The sequence below is a fragment of the Mesocricetus auratus genome, unplaced genomic scaffold, assembly GCF_017639785.1.
Source record: "Mesocricetus auratus isolate SY011 unplaced genomic scaffold, BCM_Maur_2.0 Super-Scaffold_100014, whole genome shotgun sequence".
Classification (NCBI taxonomy): domain Eukaryota; kingdom Metazoa; phylum Chordata; class Mammalia; order Rodentia; family Cricetidae; genus Mesocricetus; species Mesocricetus auratus.
The window spans coordinates 54,952,342-54,967,661 of record NW_024429197.1 but is presented as its reverse complement, the minus strand read 5'-3'; the positions used below and the strand labels follow the sequence as shown (position 1 = coordinate 54,967,661).

The 15,320-nt window shown below is 44.8% G+C and overlaps 1 protein-coding gene across 4 annotated transcripts in view; it reads right to left on the bottom strand.

Annotated features, from left to right (window-relative positions):
- The window catches only part of Ttc39b (tetratricopeptide repeat domain 39B), a 102,613-nt gene that overhangs the window by 50,427 nt on the left and 36,866 nt on the right, over positions 1 to 15,320 (bottom strand). For 3 of the 4 annotated variants that reach the window (XM_040757224.1, XM_040757226.1, XM_040757225.1), the window contains one exon: positions 1,572 to 1,664. In XM_040757224.1, coding sequence (XP_040613158.1) covers positions 1,572 to 1,664 — 93 coding nt within the window. Of the gene's footprint in view, positions 1 to 1,571; positions 1,665 to 14,367; positions 14,682 to 15,320 lie in introns of those variants that run through there. The other variant, XM_040757227.1, reaches the window with a different exon arrangement.

Below are 15,320 nucleotides of genomic sequence, written 5' to 3'. Positions count from 1 at the left end.
AAGAGGCTTTGGGTTTTTATATTGTTTGCATCCTGCTGCCCTCAATAAAGAGAGTCGGGTTGTTTGTTTGTTTGCTTTAACAAATTAGGGCCAAGGAAATGGTTCAGTGGATACAGGACTTGGCAAGAGTTCAGATTCCCAGAGCCCATGAAAACCGGATGCAATGACTCATCAGCCAAGCACTGCCGTGGTGATACAGGAAGAGGACACAGGCAAATCCCTCAGAGGCTGTGCACAGCTAGGCTGGAGTTAGCAGCTAAGCAGCTGACAGAAGACATCCTGTGTGATTGACACATGAGCTTGTCCTCTGACCTCAATATCACGGTACACCAGCACCCACACATGCACACACATACACATACACATGCGCACTAGAGCACATGCACACGTGCACACACATACATACACACACGTGCACACACACACATGCACACACACACTTAAAAAAAGAATAAATTAATTGACAAATATGATACTGTAAAAATATCTATTATGAATGAAAAATATAATTCAAGGCTGGAGAGATGGTTCAGCAGTTAAGAGCACTGACTGCTCTTCCGGAGGACCTGGGTTTGATTCCCAGCACCCACACGGCAGCTCACAACTGTCTATAAACTCCAAGATCTGATGCCCTCATATAACTCACATGTAGGCAAAACACCAATATAAAATAAAAATACATTATCATTAAAAAAGAAGAAAATATAATGATATGTAAGTTTAAAAAGCAGACTACAGAACAATGTAATATGATCCCAATGTAAACAATTTAGTAATTCTGAGACTACAAATTCTGGTATCAATCTCCTTCTCTTTGTGCTTTCTGTGGCTCCTGAGTTTCTACAGTGGCTATATTTTCTTTTTTTTTGGGGGGGGGGTTCAAGACAGAGTTTCTCTGTGGCTTTGGAGTCTGTCCTGGAACTAGCTCTTATAGACCAGGCTGGTCTCAAACTCACAGAGATCCGCCTGCCTCTGCCTCCAGAGCGCTGGGACTAAAGGTGCGTGCCACCACCGCCAGGCAACAGTGATTATATTTCTTAAAATGCATTTTTAAGCTAAGGTCATGAGAAAATAAAAGAAAGAAGAGTAAGAGTAACACATTAGTTTTAAAATCTATTATGGACCAGATGTGGTAGCCCATGCCTGTAATCCCAGATGCCATGTAGAAGGATCAGGAAATCAAACCTGCCCAGCTACAAAGAAACAAACACGAAAACAAATAAAGCAACCCATTGTGGGATATTCTGATCAAACTCTGACACTCCCAAGACTGCCAATAAGGTTTACTTTGAATCAGGGGGCAGAGCTAGCTACTAGTTGACCAAAATTAGCCATAGAGGTTTTGGAGGACCAAGGACATGGAGAAAGATGCAGGAAGCAGAAGGGTGGGGTTTAGAAAGATTCCCAGCTTTTTTTTTTCCTGTCCCTTCTCCCCTGTTTCAACAGTATATATGGAGTCCCCATGCATGCATCTTCTTCTCTACCTTGCAAAATGGGCACTATAATTGCCTAGGCCCACCCCCACCTCACTGGTGTACTACAGTCCCCTAAGAGTCCCCAACTGTCCTCACCTGCCCACAGCAGATGCTCCAAGCTGTCTGGATGCCGGTTTGCTGTCACATGGTACAAAGGAAAAGCTGCTTGTTGCCATGTCCGAGGGAGATCTGTCGATTAAAAAGCAGTGGTTTTTAGTTCTTCCTTCTGTGAGAAGGGACTGCACAAACATGAGAATAGAGTGTACACCTGTCAATCATTTTCTAGAACTCAACTTTACTTCAGCTTATTTCTACTTCATGGGAGCTGGGTGGTGATGGTGCAGGCCTTTAATCCCAGCACTCAAGAGGCAAGGGAGTTAGAGACTAGCCTGATCTACAAAGCACTTCCAGGACAGCTAAGGAAGGCTACAAAGAAAAATACTGTCTCAGAAAGAAAGAAAGAAAGAAAGAAAGAGAGAGAGAGAGAGAGAGAGAGAGAGAGAGAGAGAGAGAGAGAGAGAGAGAGAGAGAGAGAGAGAGAAAGAAAGAAAGAGGGAGGGAAGGAGGGAGGGAGGGAGGGAGGGAGGGAGGGAGGGAGGGAGGGAGGGAGGGAGGGAGGGAGGGAGGGAGGGAGGAGAAAAGAAAAGGAAAAAAAAGACCACTGGGAGATTGACTTTCCTTATATTTTAACACTAAAATGATAACTGAAATCATCCACAGTCTGCTATCTTTTGCATCCTTTTTCTTTAACTCTTCCCCTCTCTCCCAACCTTTATTTTATTTTATTTTATTCTATTTTATTTTAGGAAGGGAGCAAGGGTGGGCAGGGGCTAGCTACATAGTTCTGACTGGCCAGAACTCAGTATGCAGATAAGGTTGCTCTCAAACTTGCAGCAATCCTCCAAACTGTCTGTCAAATGATGGGATCACGAACGCCTGATCCAGATCATTCACACGTATGTATAGTGTTCCAGGTTTTTTTTGGCTTTGTTTCTGGCTAGGATCTGTCTCTACACTCAGGTGGCCAGGCCAGCCTCAGCCTCCCAAGTGCTGAGATTACAAATATGAGCCACCATGCCTAACTCAGACTTTTTTCCTCAAGTAAAGCTATGTATGCATGCATGTATGTATGTATGCATATATATCATTAAAATATTTATTATATTCAAAAGGTGGAGCTCTGAGACAGCAGCTACCCATCTTTTGAGGATGTTGGGTTTTGCTGTTATTGTTGTTTAATATATATACATGTTCTACCTGCATTTATGTCTGTGTACCACTTGAGAGCCTGGTGACCCAGAAAGCCAGAAATGGGTGCCATAGCTTCAAAGACTGGAGTTACAGATAGTTATAAGCTGTCATGTGGGTGCTGGGAATGCCAACTCAGGTCCTCTCAAAGAGCAGTTAATTCTCTTAACCAGTAAGCCATCTCTCCAACGCTGTTTCTGTTGTTTTGTTTTGTTTCTAAAGTCAAATGCTTGCTCTATAGCCAGACTGGTCTTGAACACACCCCTTGCCTCAACCTCGTAAGTGCCAGGATCGAAGGTGTATGCTCCCATGCCTGGCCCTGAATGCCAGATCTTGAATAAAACCAACTTCCTTCCTAAGTATTAGCTTAGGTGAGTGGCCAGACCTGAGTCTGCTAACAAAAGTTTAAATTCCATCCTCCTCACCTTTTATGCTTTTGCACACGAAACTCCCAGAAATTCTGTTTCAAACTTTATATTATTATCACAACCAGTCCATCATGCCACAAACTGTGCTTTTAATCACCAGTATTTGCTCAGGATCAGTTGTTTGTTTTTGTTTATTTGGGGGAGGGTTGTTCTACAATACACTTCACTTGCAAGTATCAATGGTAAGGCATGTATGTCTAAAAATCTCCCCTTCTCCATGGCTCCTCCAGGGATCTGATCATAATATGCAACCAAGGCGTGTATCATCTTTTCTGGCAGGAGCCAAAGCTTCATTTTTAAAACCAGCAGACATGATTCTACCTACAACTCCTTAATGTCTCTGTTCCAGCTCTCCGTCTGAGTGTCTTCTACTGCTCTATAGAAAAATTACTTGACAGAGTAATGAGGAGGATGCCAGTGATGTGAAGAGGGACCTCTGGAGAACAGAAAAGAACACCTGCTGGGGTGCTGGCAGTGCAGCATCCTGCCTCCCTCAGTACCCGGGTGGCCTTCTCACATCCTTTTCAGCACCACATTTCCCAACCGAGACTCTCAAACAAGCAAACGAGCCGGGTGGTAGTGGTGCACACCGTTAGTCCTATCGCTTGGGAGGCAGAGGAAGGTGGTCTACAGAATGAGTCGCGGGACTGCCAGGGGTATACAGAGAAACCCTTCCTCAAAAATGTATGAATGAATAAATGAATGAATACACAGACAGACAGACATGAAACCACAGCTTGTGCTGGGCAGTGGTGGCACTTGGGAGGCAGAGCCAGACGGATCCCTGTGAATTCGAGGCCAGTCTGGTCTACAAAGCTCCACGAAGAAACCCTGTCTCAAAAAACCTGAAAAAAGAAACAAAAAACACAGCTTGCTCCCAAGTCAGACAGGGCACAGAACCAAGACAGCCATGCTGGCCTTTTGCTAGCAGTTACTCAGAATCTACACACCTAACTCATTCGGTAGAAACTACTGCCTACACTTCATCAGAACCTATTTTCTCCTTTTATTTTAAACTAGAAATGTTCCAAACGTATGAAGTAAAAAAAAGCACAGTGCACTATATTATACCTGGAGTATGGTTTTGGGTACAATATGAGCTGCACTTAACCTCCAGCCCCCCCCAGTTCCTCCCTTCCTCCTAAGAGAGGCAATCAATAGGCCATTCTCCAGCCATTTGTGCTCAGAAAAGAGACAAAAGGAAGACTGAGGTCCTCCCAGGATCCTACAGCACTGGCAGGCACACAGGAATATCCACTCTCTAGGGACCTGCTTGCCTTCACTGGGCTGGCCATTTACCACTAACATCTATATTTCCATGGGGCATTCGTGCTGGAGAGATGGCTCAGCAGTTAACCTGTCGCTCTTAAAGAAGACTCAGGTTTGATTCTCAGTATGCACATGATGGCTTACAACCATCCATAGCTCCAGAACCCAGGGGACCCAATGCCCTCTTCTGATCCCTGAAGACACCAGGCTTACATAGGGCACACACATGGTGCACTCACATACACACAGGCAAAACATTCACACATAAAATAAATACATCTTTTTAAAAACAAACTTGACATTAACTTGTAGCTATTTCACTCTAATAGACACACAAATAATTTATGTCTGAAAATGTTTGCCTAAATGCTTCTTAGTTCTACAGTTATCCTAAATACCACCTTACTTATGTTAGAAAGTATGTTTTCAAACGGTGACAAAAACACTCTTATTAGGTTGACAGTGACAAAAAAGGCCACATACTATATTTCAATTACAGGTATTAATTAATATATAAGGAAATATGCCTTTATTTTGCATTGTTTTGAACATTCCAGTTTTTAGAAATGCCTTAAATAGATTTTTTAGATATAATTCCCAGAGGTATCCAACACACACCACAATCTAAATTACAACACTCCATCATCTAAAAGTGCCAACCTATTCATTGTCATTCTCCACGTCCCTCACGACCTCTAATTCTAAGCAAACACTAATCTTTTTGCATCAGCATATTTTATTTTTCTGGGCAACAATCAATTATCATATATGTTGTTTTTTTCTCTTTCCATGTTTCCAATATTCATCCAAACTGTATGGAACAGGTAACAATACTCCAAACTATCTAATACTAAGTAATATGCCATAGCTAAGATAAGTCAAATTTGGTTATCATTTCATTTATTCATTATGAATGGGGGACATTACACTTTTTGCACCCCATGAAGATGGCTGCTATTAATATCCATGTACAAGTTTTGTATTAATATAACAGGCTAGGTTATACGATAACTCTACATTTGACACGGAAGAATTACCACCAATTGTTTTCCAAATTGGTTACATGATTTTAATGTGACCAATAAAATATGACAGCTCCAATTTCCTTACAATTTAGCAATTGCTTGCCATTTTGGTGAGTGTGGTAACTGCTTTGTGAGTTGGGGCCTTTTATAACGTATGCGTAGTCCCGTTGCTTGGAATCCACAAATGCTCGTGCTCATGCAGCAAACACTTTCCTAACTGACCAAGCCCTTGCACTGTGGTTTTGACTTGCATTTGCCTACTGGCTGATAACATTAAGAACTTTTTAAGGCACTTAGTTGGCCGCTTGTGTATCTTCTTTGAGAACCATCCAGATTCTTTTCATATTTCTAATTGGGTTATCTGCCTTTTTATTACTGACTTAAGTATCACTCTAATTTTCAAATACTACATACAACTATTTTGTTGTAGTTGTTTTGTTTTCAAGACAAGGTTTCTCCATGTTGCTCTGGCTGTCCCGGAACTCACACATGTGGCATATGCTTGCACCACAGACCTGGAGAATATAAACAAATAAATCTTTTCTTAAATCAGAAACAAATACACAGTGGGGGAGGAGAGAGAACTGGAACAGCTCGCCCTCAGCATGTTCCCTTCCGCCTTCACCGCGTCACCGTGGCTCACCTGGCCATCACCACAGCTAGCAGGATCAACAGGCCATCAGCCCAGCCTTTGCCCTCCTTCTCACCCTGACTCCTTACAGGAAAATAAAAGCCATAAAGCCACAGGGTGACAGGAACAGAACTGTTACGTTCTGAAGTAAGAAAATATTAGATCTGAGAGTAGTGGACTGAAAACCAAGATGCCCTTCCTCTAAGACTACAAAAGCCCCCTAAACCAAAACAGAGAACCTTAGTATTATCTCTAGGACTTGATGGGTTTCCATTCTTTGCACTTGTATCCATCTTTTCCAAATTTTCAGACATGATCATACACTGTTTTCATAATCAGGAAAAGGAATATTTAGGAATATTAGGTTTCAAATCACTAAAGAAACATTCAAGTATTAATTTAAGGAAATAAACTCTGAACATCCCATGCATATCACACACAGCTCAAAAGGAAGCTACAAATAGGCAAGGACAGCGTAATTGATTGCTTTTAGCCCTTTCCAGGTGAAGAAGTCAAATGTTTCTCTACCTAATGGTTTTTCCCACATCATTTTAGACCGTTCAGAAATCTTTCAATTTCCTACTAAATGGCAAAGTTCTTAACCTCTGTGGGTTTTTAAAATTTGAACCTTTTTATTTCCTCCACTATAACATGCTTCATCACTAATTTTTTTTTCTTTTTGGTTTTTCAAGACAGGGTTTCTCTGTGTAGCATGGCTGTCCTAGAACTAGCTCTGGAGACCAGGCTGGACCTAAACTCACAGAGATCCACCTGCTTCTGACTCCTATGTGCTAAGTTAAAGGTGTGCACCACAACCACCTGGCTCAGCCTGTTTTTTTCACTGTTTTCTGCCTCCACTGGAAATGAACTGTGGCTGATTTCCATTTTACTTGAGGTCCTGGGGACTGGGCCTCTAGGCAAGCATTGTCCCACTGAGACCCCAACCTTCTTTTCACCTTTATTCTGAGACAGGTTTCACCACGGTGTCCAGACAGGCCTTGAATTCTGTCTTCTTCCTGCCTCAGCCTCCCTGGCAGTGGGGATCACAGACCTTCCCAGGCTGCCCGGCCAAACAGAGATTTACTCTTCACTGAAGGAACTGGCCCGACATGACAGTAGGCTACGCTATCAACTTCAATTTCCTATGTTTGACATTAGGACTGTGTAAATGTCAGCAAGGGTTGAATTTTGAGACTAGCCCAGGCTCTATAGAGAGCTGCTGTCTGAAAAAAACACACAAACAAAATGAAATCAAGTGGTAAGTGCTGTATAAAGAAGATATGACTGGGTACCCGTAGACACAGCTCAGCAGGCAAGAGCACTCAAAACACAAGCCTGGCAACCTGAATTTGTTCCCTGGGACCCACATAAAGGTGGAAGGGGAGTACCAACTCCCCCACACCCCATGGCAGGTATGCACCTGCACACACACACATCATACACATAAATGGCAATAATAAAATAATATTTAAGAGAGATGTGGCTTAGCAACATAGTAATGAAACCTTGGATTACTCAAAAGTGAACTGATGAACACGGCAGAATGCTAACTGGAACAACTTAAGTTGTAGTAATAGAGACAGGGCATCTAGGATGAGCAAAGTCCTAAATAACTGTCTCCTCTTGGGACACCAAGCATCTTGGAGAAGTCACAGCACCTAGCCCTGCGCTTTGTAAGTGGGAACCTTCAATTAGCATTATGCTGACTGGATAATGGAACCAGGGAACAACTGCAGGGTGGCACCACTGTCCCCTGAGCAGACCAGCCACCCCAGTCTTCCCACAAACCTAGGTACACTCCTGTGATAAGAGCAACAACAGGAAAGTCAATCAAAAGCCCACAGTCAGGAGGAGAAGGCACTCAAGGCTGGTTCTCGAGGACATTAATTTTTTAACTTCAGAGCATGAAGCATAGGCAGAAAGCTGAGAAAAACAGAAGCACATAAAAGGCTTTGTTCAAGCCAGGGGGTGGTGCCGAATGCCTGGTCTATATGCTGAGTTCCAAGACAGCCAGGGCCACACAGAGAACCCATGTCTAGAGAAAAAAAAAACTGTTTACTCGCAGATTCCCATGCACCCTTCTAGAGCACCCTACTAAGAAATGACTCAAAAAGAATATATAACACCATCACCTGTAACACGAACAAAACAAATGACCCAGAGACTGATATTGGGGTTCAAGCTTCAAGCTGAGTATCAGAAAAGCAAAGCAGCGGGCCACTAGCTTCTTACCTCTATCTCAGATTGAATGGGCCAATCCTGTCTCCACGAGCTCTCACCAAGCCTCAGACTGTAAGCTCTCCTCAGCATGGCTGGAGAACGAATGCCTTTTACTGAATCCTTGCTCCTGTCTTTTATACCTCTCTAGTGCTGGGATTAAAGGTGTGAGCTATAATTCTCTTTTAGACTGATCCACTCTTGGGTAGATCTGGGTGGCCTTGAACTCAGAGAGACAGTCTACCTTTTTAATACTGAGTCCTAAGATTAAAGGTGTATACCACCACCTTCTAGCTTCTGACTGCTGGCTGACTTTGCTTTTCTGAATCCTCAGGCAAGCTTTAATAAATCATAAGCCAGCGCTTTGGTTGGTTGGTTGGTTGGTTGGTTGGTTGGTTGGTTGGTTGGTTGGTTAGTTGGTTGGTTCATTTTGAGAAGGAGTCTCATATAGGCCAGGCTGGCTTCAAGTCTGCAATCCTCCTGCCTCAGTCTCCCAAAGGTTGAGATGACAGGTGTGTGCCCCCACACCCAGCTCATAGAGGGAATAATAAAACAAACAAAATATTGAAACTAGATTAAGCATATTCATTAACTCTTTATTCAATAATGCACTTTTTCTCTATGCCTAGAATAACGACAAAATAAGACTTTTTTAGGTTAGCTTAGTGATAAACTAGGAGTAACTTCAGGATCTGGGGTTCCTGTGGGCCAAACAATACCAAGAGAGAACACTAAGCCCCAGGATCAGGGCCATGCCCCCTCACAAGCCCCACAAGTACACACACGTGCTCACAGCCCCGACCCCCATACCTCCACAATCCCTGGACAACAGGGCAGGAAGCCAGTGCAAAGGCTGGAGAGCAGCCCCGGCCCCCATGCCTCCACAATCCCTGGACAACAGGGCAGGAAGCCAGTGTGAAGACTGGAGAGCAGCCCGGGCCCCCATGCCTCCACAATCCCCGGACAGCAGTGTGAAGGCTGGAGAGCAGCCCGGGCCCCCATGCCTCCACAATCCCCCGACAGCGGTGTGAAGCCAGTGCGAAGGCTGGGGAGCAGCCCCGGCCCAGGGCCCCTTCCCACACTTGTGCTGCTGCAGCTTCTCCCTGGAAGCAGGGAAAGGAGGTAGATGCAGTTACAGAGCTTCAGCTCACATTTCACTTGGTAGTGCCCCTCCCTCCCCGCCACCACCCACTCCACTTCCAGAAGAGGGCACTGAAAATCTGAAAGTCAGCTTCCCTGCCTGAAAGTTTCCTGTTGGTTTGGTTTCAGTTCCAGGTGGGAATGGGAACTTTACTGCAAAGCAGACCCTTTGGAAAGAATAAAAGTTCATTTCCACATAAAGTATAAAGCACTTCGAGCCGGGCGGTGGTGGCGCACCCCTTTAATCCCAGCACTCGGGAGGCAGAGGCAGGCGGATCTCTGTGAGTTCGAGGCCAGGATGGACCAACAGCCTCCAAAACAATACAGAGAAACCCTGTCTTGTAAAACCAAAAAAAAAAAAAAAAAAAAAAAAAAAAGTATAAAGCACTTCAAGTCTGGCTAAGGGACAGAAGGGTAACTGCTATCTGTTGAATCTGTGCCCAAGGAATGCTGTTTTCCTTGCCCAAAGACACAGCAAACTCCCAAGAACAGGAAACTATATTTTTCCAATGTCTTTCCTCGGGCAGAGCAAATCAAATTCCTGTGTTATTTGAAACCAACGACCACAGGGTGGCAGATGGCAGAAGATGCGTGCAGCTCCTGGTTATCTTCCTGGATCTTTTAGCTGCAAGGTGGATAGGGACGAGTCTTTCTACTGGAGGACTCACTCCTAGCAGTAGATTGGCTTCCCTCTGCCTCATCCCTTCTCACCAGAGTACTGCAGACTGAGGAGGCAGTGTGCCGAGACACAGGGAAAGCTGGAGGGCTATCCCAGGCATGTCAGCAGATTTGTTGTTGAACCTTAGCAAGAGCAGGAAAGAAAATGCCGGGCTCAGTCCACCTCACCAGGATGGGATGCTCCCACAATGAGATGCACTCCATTTGTAAGATCACCTTCCAACTAAGACAGCACATGACTACTGTAAGGGGTTTTAAGCAGTGGTGATGTCATTATGCCACTTAAAGTAAGGAGAGTCAGAATTTCCCATTACACAGAATGGGAGGCATTCCTGCTACTCAGAAACTCTGCCTAATGTTTCCAGCAATCCTGGGGCAGAGGCAGCTAAAAGCAGTTATCATGCCCCTCCCAACATGGAAGCAGGTTATTTGCAGGGTGCACAGCAAATGTAGGTTTTCTGGGTGACGATGATTGGGAAGAAGTTGTTCACTTAAAAAAAAAATCCGAAGTTGAAATAAAGAATAGCAAGATGTCTTTAGACAAGTTTTCCTTTCCTTCACCTTATAATCCAGGAGGGAAGGAGGAAGTAACTGCAGCCCAAAAGCCACTGTCTCAGATGAGCTTGTGTCTCTGCTCACTGACTGGAGGTGGACCTGCAGTTTCAGTTGTGGTGAGCAGAGTATGAAGTATGACTACATGGGAATGTGCCAGTGCGGAGACGGTGGGCGTTTACATGGAAGGAGAGGCCTGTAAGTCCTCAGGAAATTAAGCAACAGCACTGACTCTTCTCCCACACTTCCATGTTCTCCTAGCTGACATGCTGCATTTATTCAGGTTGTGATATAAAGCTATCAGACGGAATGGCTGCCATAATGGATTCTATTGCGGAGGGAGGGAGGGAGGGAGGGAGGGAGGGAGGGAGGGAGGGAGGGAGGGAGGGAGGGAGGGAGGGAGGGAGGGAGGGAGGGAGGGAGGGGAAACCCTAGCTATTAAGGAGGTAAACACCTGGCAAACGTTTATGTTACGTCCCGGTTTGTGGATAACTGAAAGGCTGGAATTCTGCCTTACTCTCTAAGAAGATAATGACCACAGCCTCAACCACAATGAAATTCAAGTCTTAGTCCCATGCTCTTCTCTTTCTAAACTGCAGTCACCTGTAATGATTTCAAAGTATTCTATAACCCACTAATCTAAAATAATCACCAAAGAAATCCATTCATCCCACCTGAACAGTCACTAAGTACTGCCCACACTTGTGGACTAGTGAACCGGCAAAAGAAGAGGAAACCACGCATGAAATTCACAGCAAATCCACATGCTAAGCACTAAGTCTCCACTAGAACAAACAGCACTGCCGCTTCTCACTCTTGCCAAGGCATTTTGGTTAATGCCTAGGTGTTAGTCTGGGGAAGGGTCTCCATCACCCACAGGCCTGTCCTGCCCGACGTGTTTACATCTTCAGTGCAGAGTACAGTCACATGTGTGGAACATACGTGCAGGCTACATGTGTGGTGTACATGTGTAGGAACAGTCACAGGCTAGGCAATTCCAAATGGACACAGCAGTGGAGACTCAAACACTCTTTTGAAGAGTCATGCTAGGTGGTACTCTGGAAGCGCAAACTGTTACGTGTAACATAAGAAGTGTCCACCTGCAGGGGGACAGCCCCAGCTCGGTCTTTAAGGTGTGAGACGAAGCTGGAACACAAAGGGTCTAGTGTAGGGAGTGTGGTGTTAACAGAGCCCGTGGGCCCACAAGTTCTTTGTCACAGTTCCCGCCAAGCAGCAGCATGGCCATCTAGAAACTGCAGCAGGTCAAGGGAGACTTGCTGAACGTCTCTGCTGAAAAGTCACCCTCTGCCTCATCCCTGCATGGCAGAAATTGACAGACTGCCGTGTGACGCTGTGGGAACACTACTAAGGCTGGCAGACAGCTATCTGGACTTGATGGACAGCAATCTGGACATTATGTACAAGAAAAGTTGGGCTTCTTCCCACTGGCATGCCTTTTCCCGGATAAACCGTGTCCATGTCTCTCACGGGCCCACCACTGAGCTCGCTCTGTCCATGCACAGTGCTCTCTCTCCTCTCCAAAAGGAGCGGAGGACGCAAGCATGTGTCAGCAGGAGGAAAGCAACTGCAAATGATAGGGCGATCTGGGCTTGGGGCCAAAGGAAATGATCACTTCTTATTTTTCATGATGCATGATATCCAGAAATACACCCGAAGGAATCAGGAGAAGCTCCCCGTAATCAACCCCCAGCTGAGACACACCATTCGGTCACCCAGGGGAACACAGGACTGCCAGCTTATAAGTGGTGCCATTACAGTCGACACTCAGAGTGACCCCAGGCACTTTCCTCATCTCTAAATCCACTGACAGGACAGTTGTTATGAATTTAAAGAGAGAAGAGAAGGAAGAGGATGAAAAGGAGGAGAAAGTGGAGGACAGGGAGGAGGAGGGAGGAGGAATGAGGAGGAGGGATGAGGAGGAGGGAGGAGGAGGAGGGAAGAGGAAGAGGAGGAGGAAGAGGAGGAGGAGGAGACTGACCAAAAACACTGGGCCTGGCCTAGAAAACCTTTGAGGAAGAGTCCAGTTCTATCATCTCCCCTAAGATAGGGAAATGATGGCACAGAGTGACAGAATAACCAATTCCCCTCCCTTCCCCAGTGGGCCAATCAAACAGTTCTTTTAATCTAAACACTATACTTACGGGCTTATTGCATGCCTGTTGAACTAATGAGCATATTTCTAACACCTCTCTCCAGCTAAGGACTCAAAGGCTCTGTGCCTGAAGATCTGGGGCAGCACTAGTTACAAGCACTGATGTGTCCCATATAAGGCTGCTCGCAAAGCAGCCTGTAGCTATACAGCTGAAAAACTCACCACAGCTCTAATACAATAACTTAGTAATTAGGTTTTAACAGCCTCCTTTACCTACTAAAAATATCTGCTTCAGGAGTGCACACACAATATTTTCTTCAACATCATTTCCACAGACCTTGGAAAAAGCTTTGCAACAAATGAGAACATTTGTGAATGAATGAATGAATGAATGAATGAATGAATGTTCTTTGCAAGCTTAAAGGCAGAGTGTCCTAAATTTAGCAACCCTTCCTAATTAAATTCAAGTTGCTGTACTTAGGTATGAGAAAATGTTTAAAAATAAAAGCAGCAGATGTTTGATCTCTAGGTAGCAGGATTTTTTTTTAAATCCTTCGCTTATTTTTACTCTGCAGGAAATCAACCAAATACTGGCACTCAAAAAGCTCATAATATGTCAGCCTAAGTCAAGCATATTACGTGTATAAAGACAACTGGGACCAGTTGGCATTTAAAAGTATTCTGACCACCAATCACTTCTAAAAGTCACTTTAATGTGGTTGTAAGAGAGGAAGATCATGGCCACCTGATACACAACCAGAACATGGGGGGGGGGGTGCAGATCAGGAGGAATCTGAAACCAAACCCTGTGTTAACAAACTGCTCAGGGTGCATCCACCAATCCTGGTGAATTCCAGAGGGGGAAAGTGGGACACAATGACTCAGGACAGATGTTCCGAGTTCAGAATCTGTATCACACACACACACACACACACACACACACACACACACACACACACACACACACACACACACACCAGCAGTGATCCCCATGCAAGGTCAGGATGTGGAGCTCACTCTCTGGGGACTCACATTCACTATAATCTGCTACAGACACTGGCTTAAGCCAACACCACCCAGTTGGAGGTGAAGATCCAGGGTAAACAACACAGGCTATTTCTGAATGAACATCATTTTATCCATCTTTAAGGTCTTAATTACCATAAGAAGACCAAACAGAATGAATGCAGGGAAGAAGGCAGCAGAGGACCTACGAGGAAAAGCTAGTGAGCCTCCTCCTGCAGGAGGCCATTGTTCTGCTGTGGGAGTCTTGGGGAGATCCGGGGCACACCTTGCAGCATCAGCCAGCCAGCCATGGCACTGAGGAAGACCACAACCTCTGCGGAGCAGGCAGGCAGACTGCTTTCCGCAATGACAGCACTCACCCTCAGAAGAGTCAGAAAAGGGAGGGGGCGTGGGAAGCCCTGGCAAGCATGACAGGAAGCTGCTAATCTGACAAACCTGCAGGTTTCTAAAGAGGCTGAACTCTTTCATGTTTCCCCAAAGCTTGCCATAAATAGATCCTCCCGGACTTACAGAGAACCTTGCAATCAGGTCCCTCGGAACCGCTAAATAAGCACAACATACTCACGGGCTCACAGCAGCTGCAACTTCCGAGCTTCCGAGGAAAGAACACGGTCCCACTGTGAAGCTGTCTTTCCCTCTCTTGTATCAGATCTTTTTAAAAGCCAACTAAAAATGAGTCATTCCTCAATATAAAAACCAACAGAGACTTGCAACTTCTGTTTCATTCCCTGGTCTGCAGAGAGACTTTCTGTTACCAGACCCTGGCAAATAAGTAGCAGAGGCATCTGACAGCCCCCAGAGCACTGCTGGGTGAATTTAAGACCTGTCAATTGCAGCGGCAGCTACACTCACTGCTCTGGCGGCTGCTTCCGCAGGAAGGGATGCTGGGAGATTTTTCCCCCAATCTCTGCCGCAGCCTTGTCCTAATCCATCACTGTTTAATTATCCTAGAGAAGCAGGCAAGGCAAGTACAGATGGACCGGGTTTATACAAACAACAGAACCTTCTGATGATTTTTCACCTAGCCTAGGCATTTCTCTATCTATCAAGGGATAGCATGAATTACTTCCTTCTTTTAAGAAAAATATAAGGACAGACTGTTATTCCCAGGTGTGACTTACATTTTTCTATCCATGGACTTTCTTAAAACACACTTTTAAGGAATAGTGAAGAAGAGAAAATCAGTTTCTCTAGAGTTTTCGGTCTGGCAGGTTACTTCAGTAACAAATCCATGTCACAATACAGTCATATCAAGGATGCTGGAAAGGGCAATCTCAAATTGACATTTGAGGCATAGTATTTAAAGTGGGTTCGGGTTTGGAGTTGTATTTTTTAGTTGTAGTTTTATTTTTGTGTTTTGATTGTTGGCATGGCTATATAAGACATTGTCACAGTGGTGGGAGGAGTTGCTACCAAGTAAAAGATTATAGTCTACAGATTATAACTAATAATTAGGAAATGAAGAAAATTAAAACCAGACACAATCCCATGACCCAGAAATAATCATTGCCAATATTT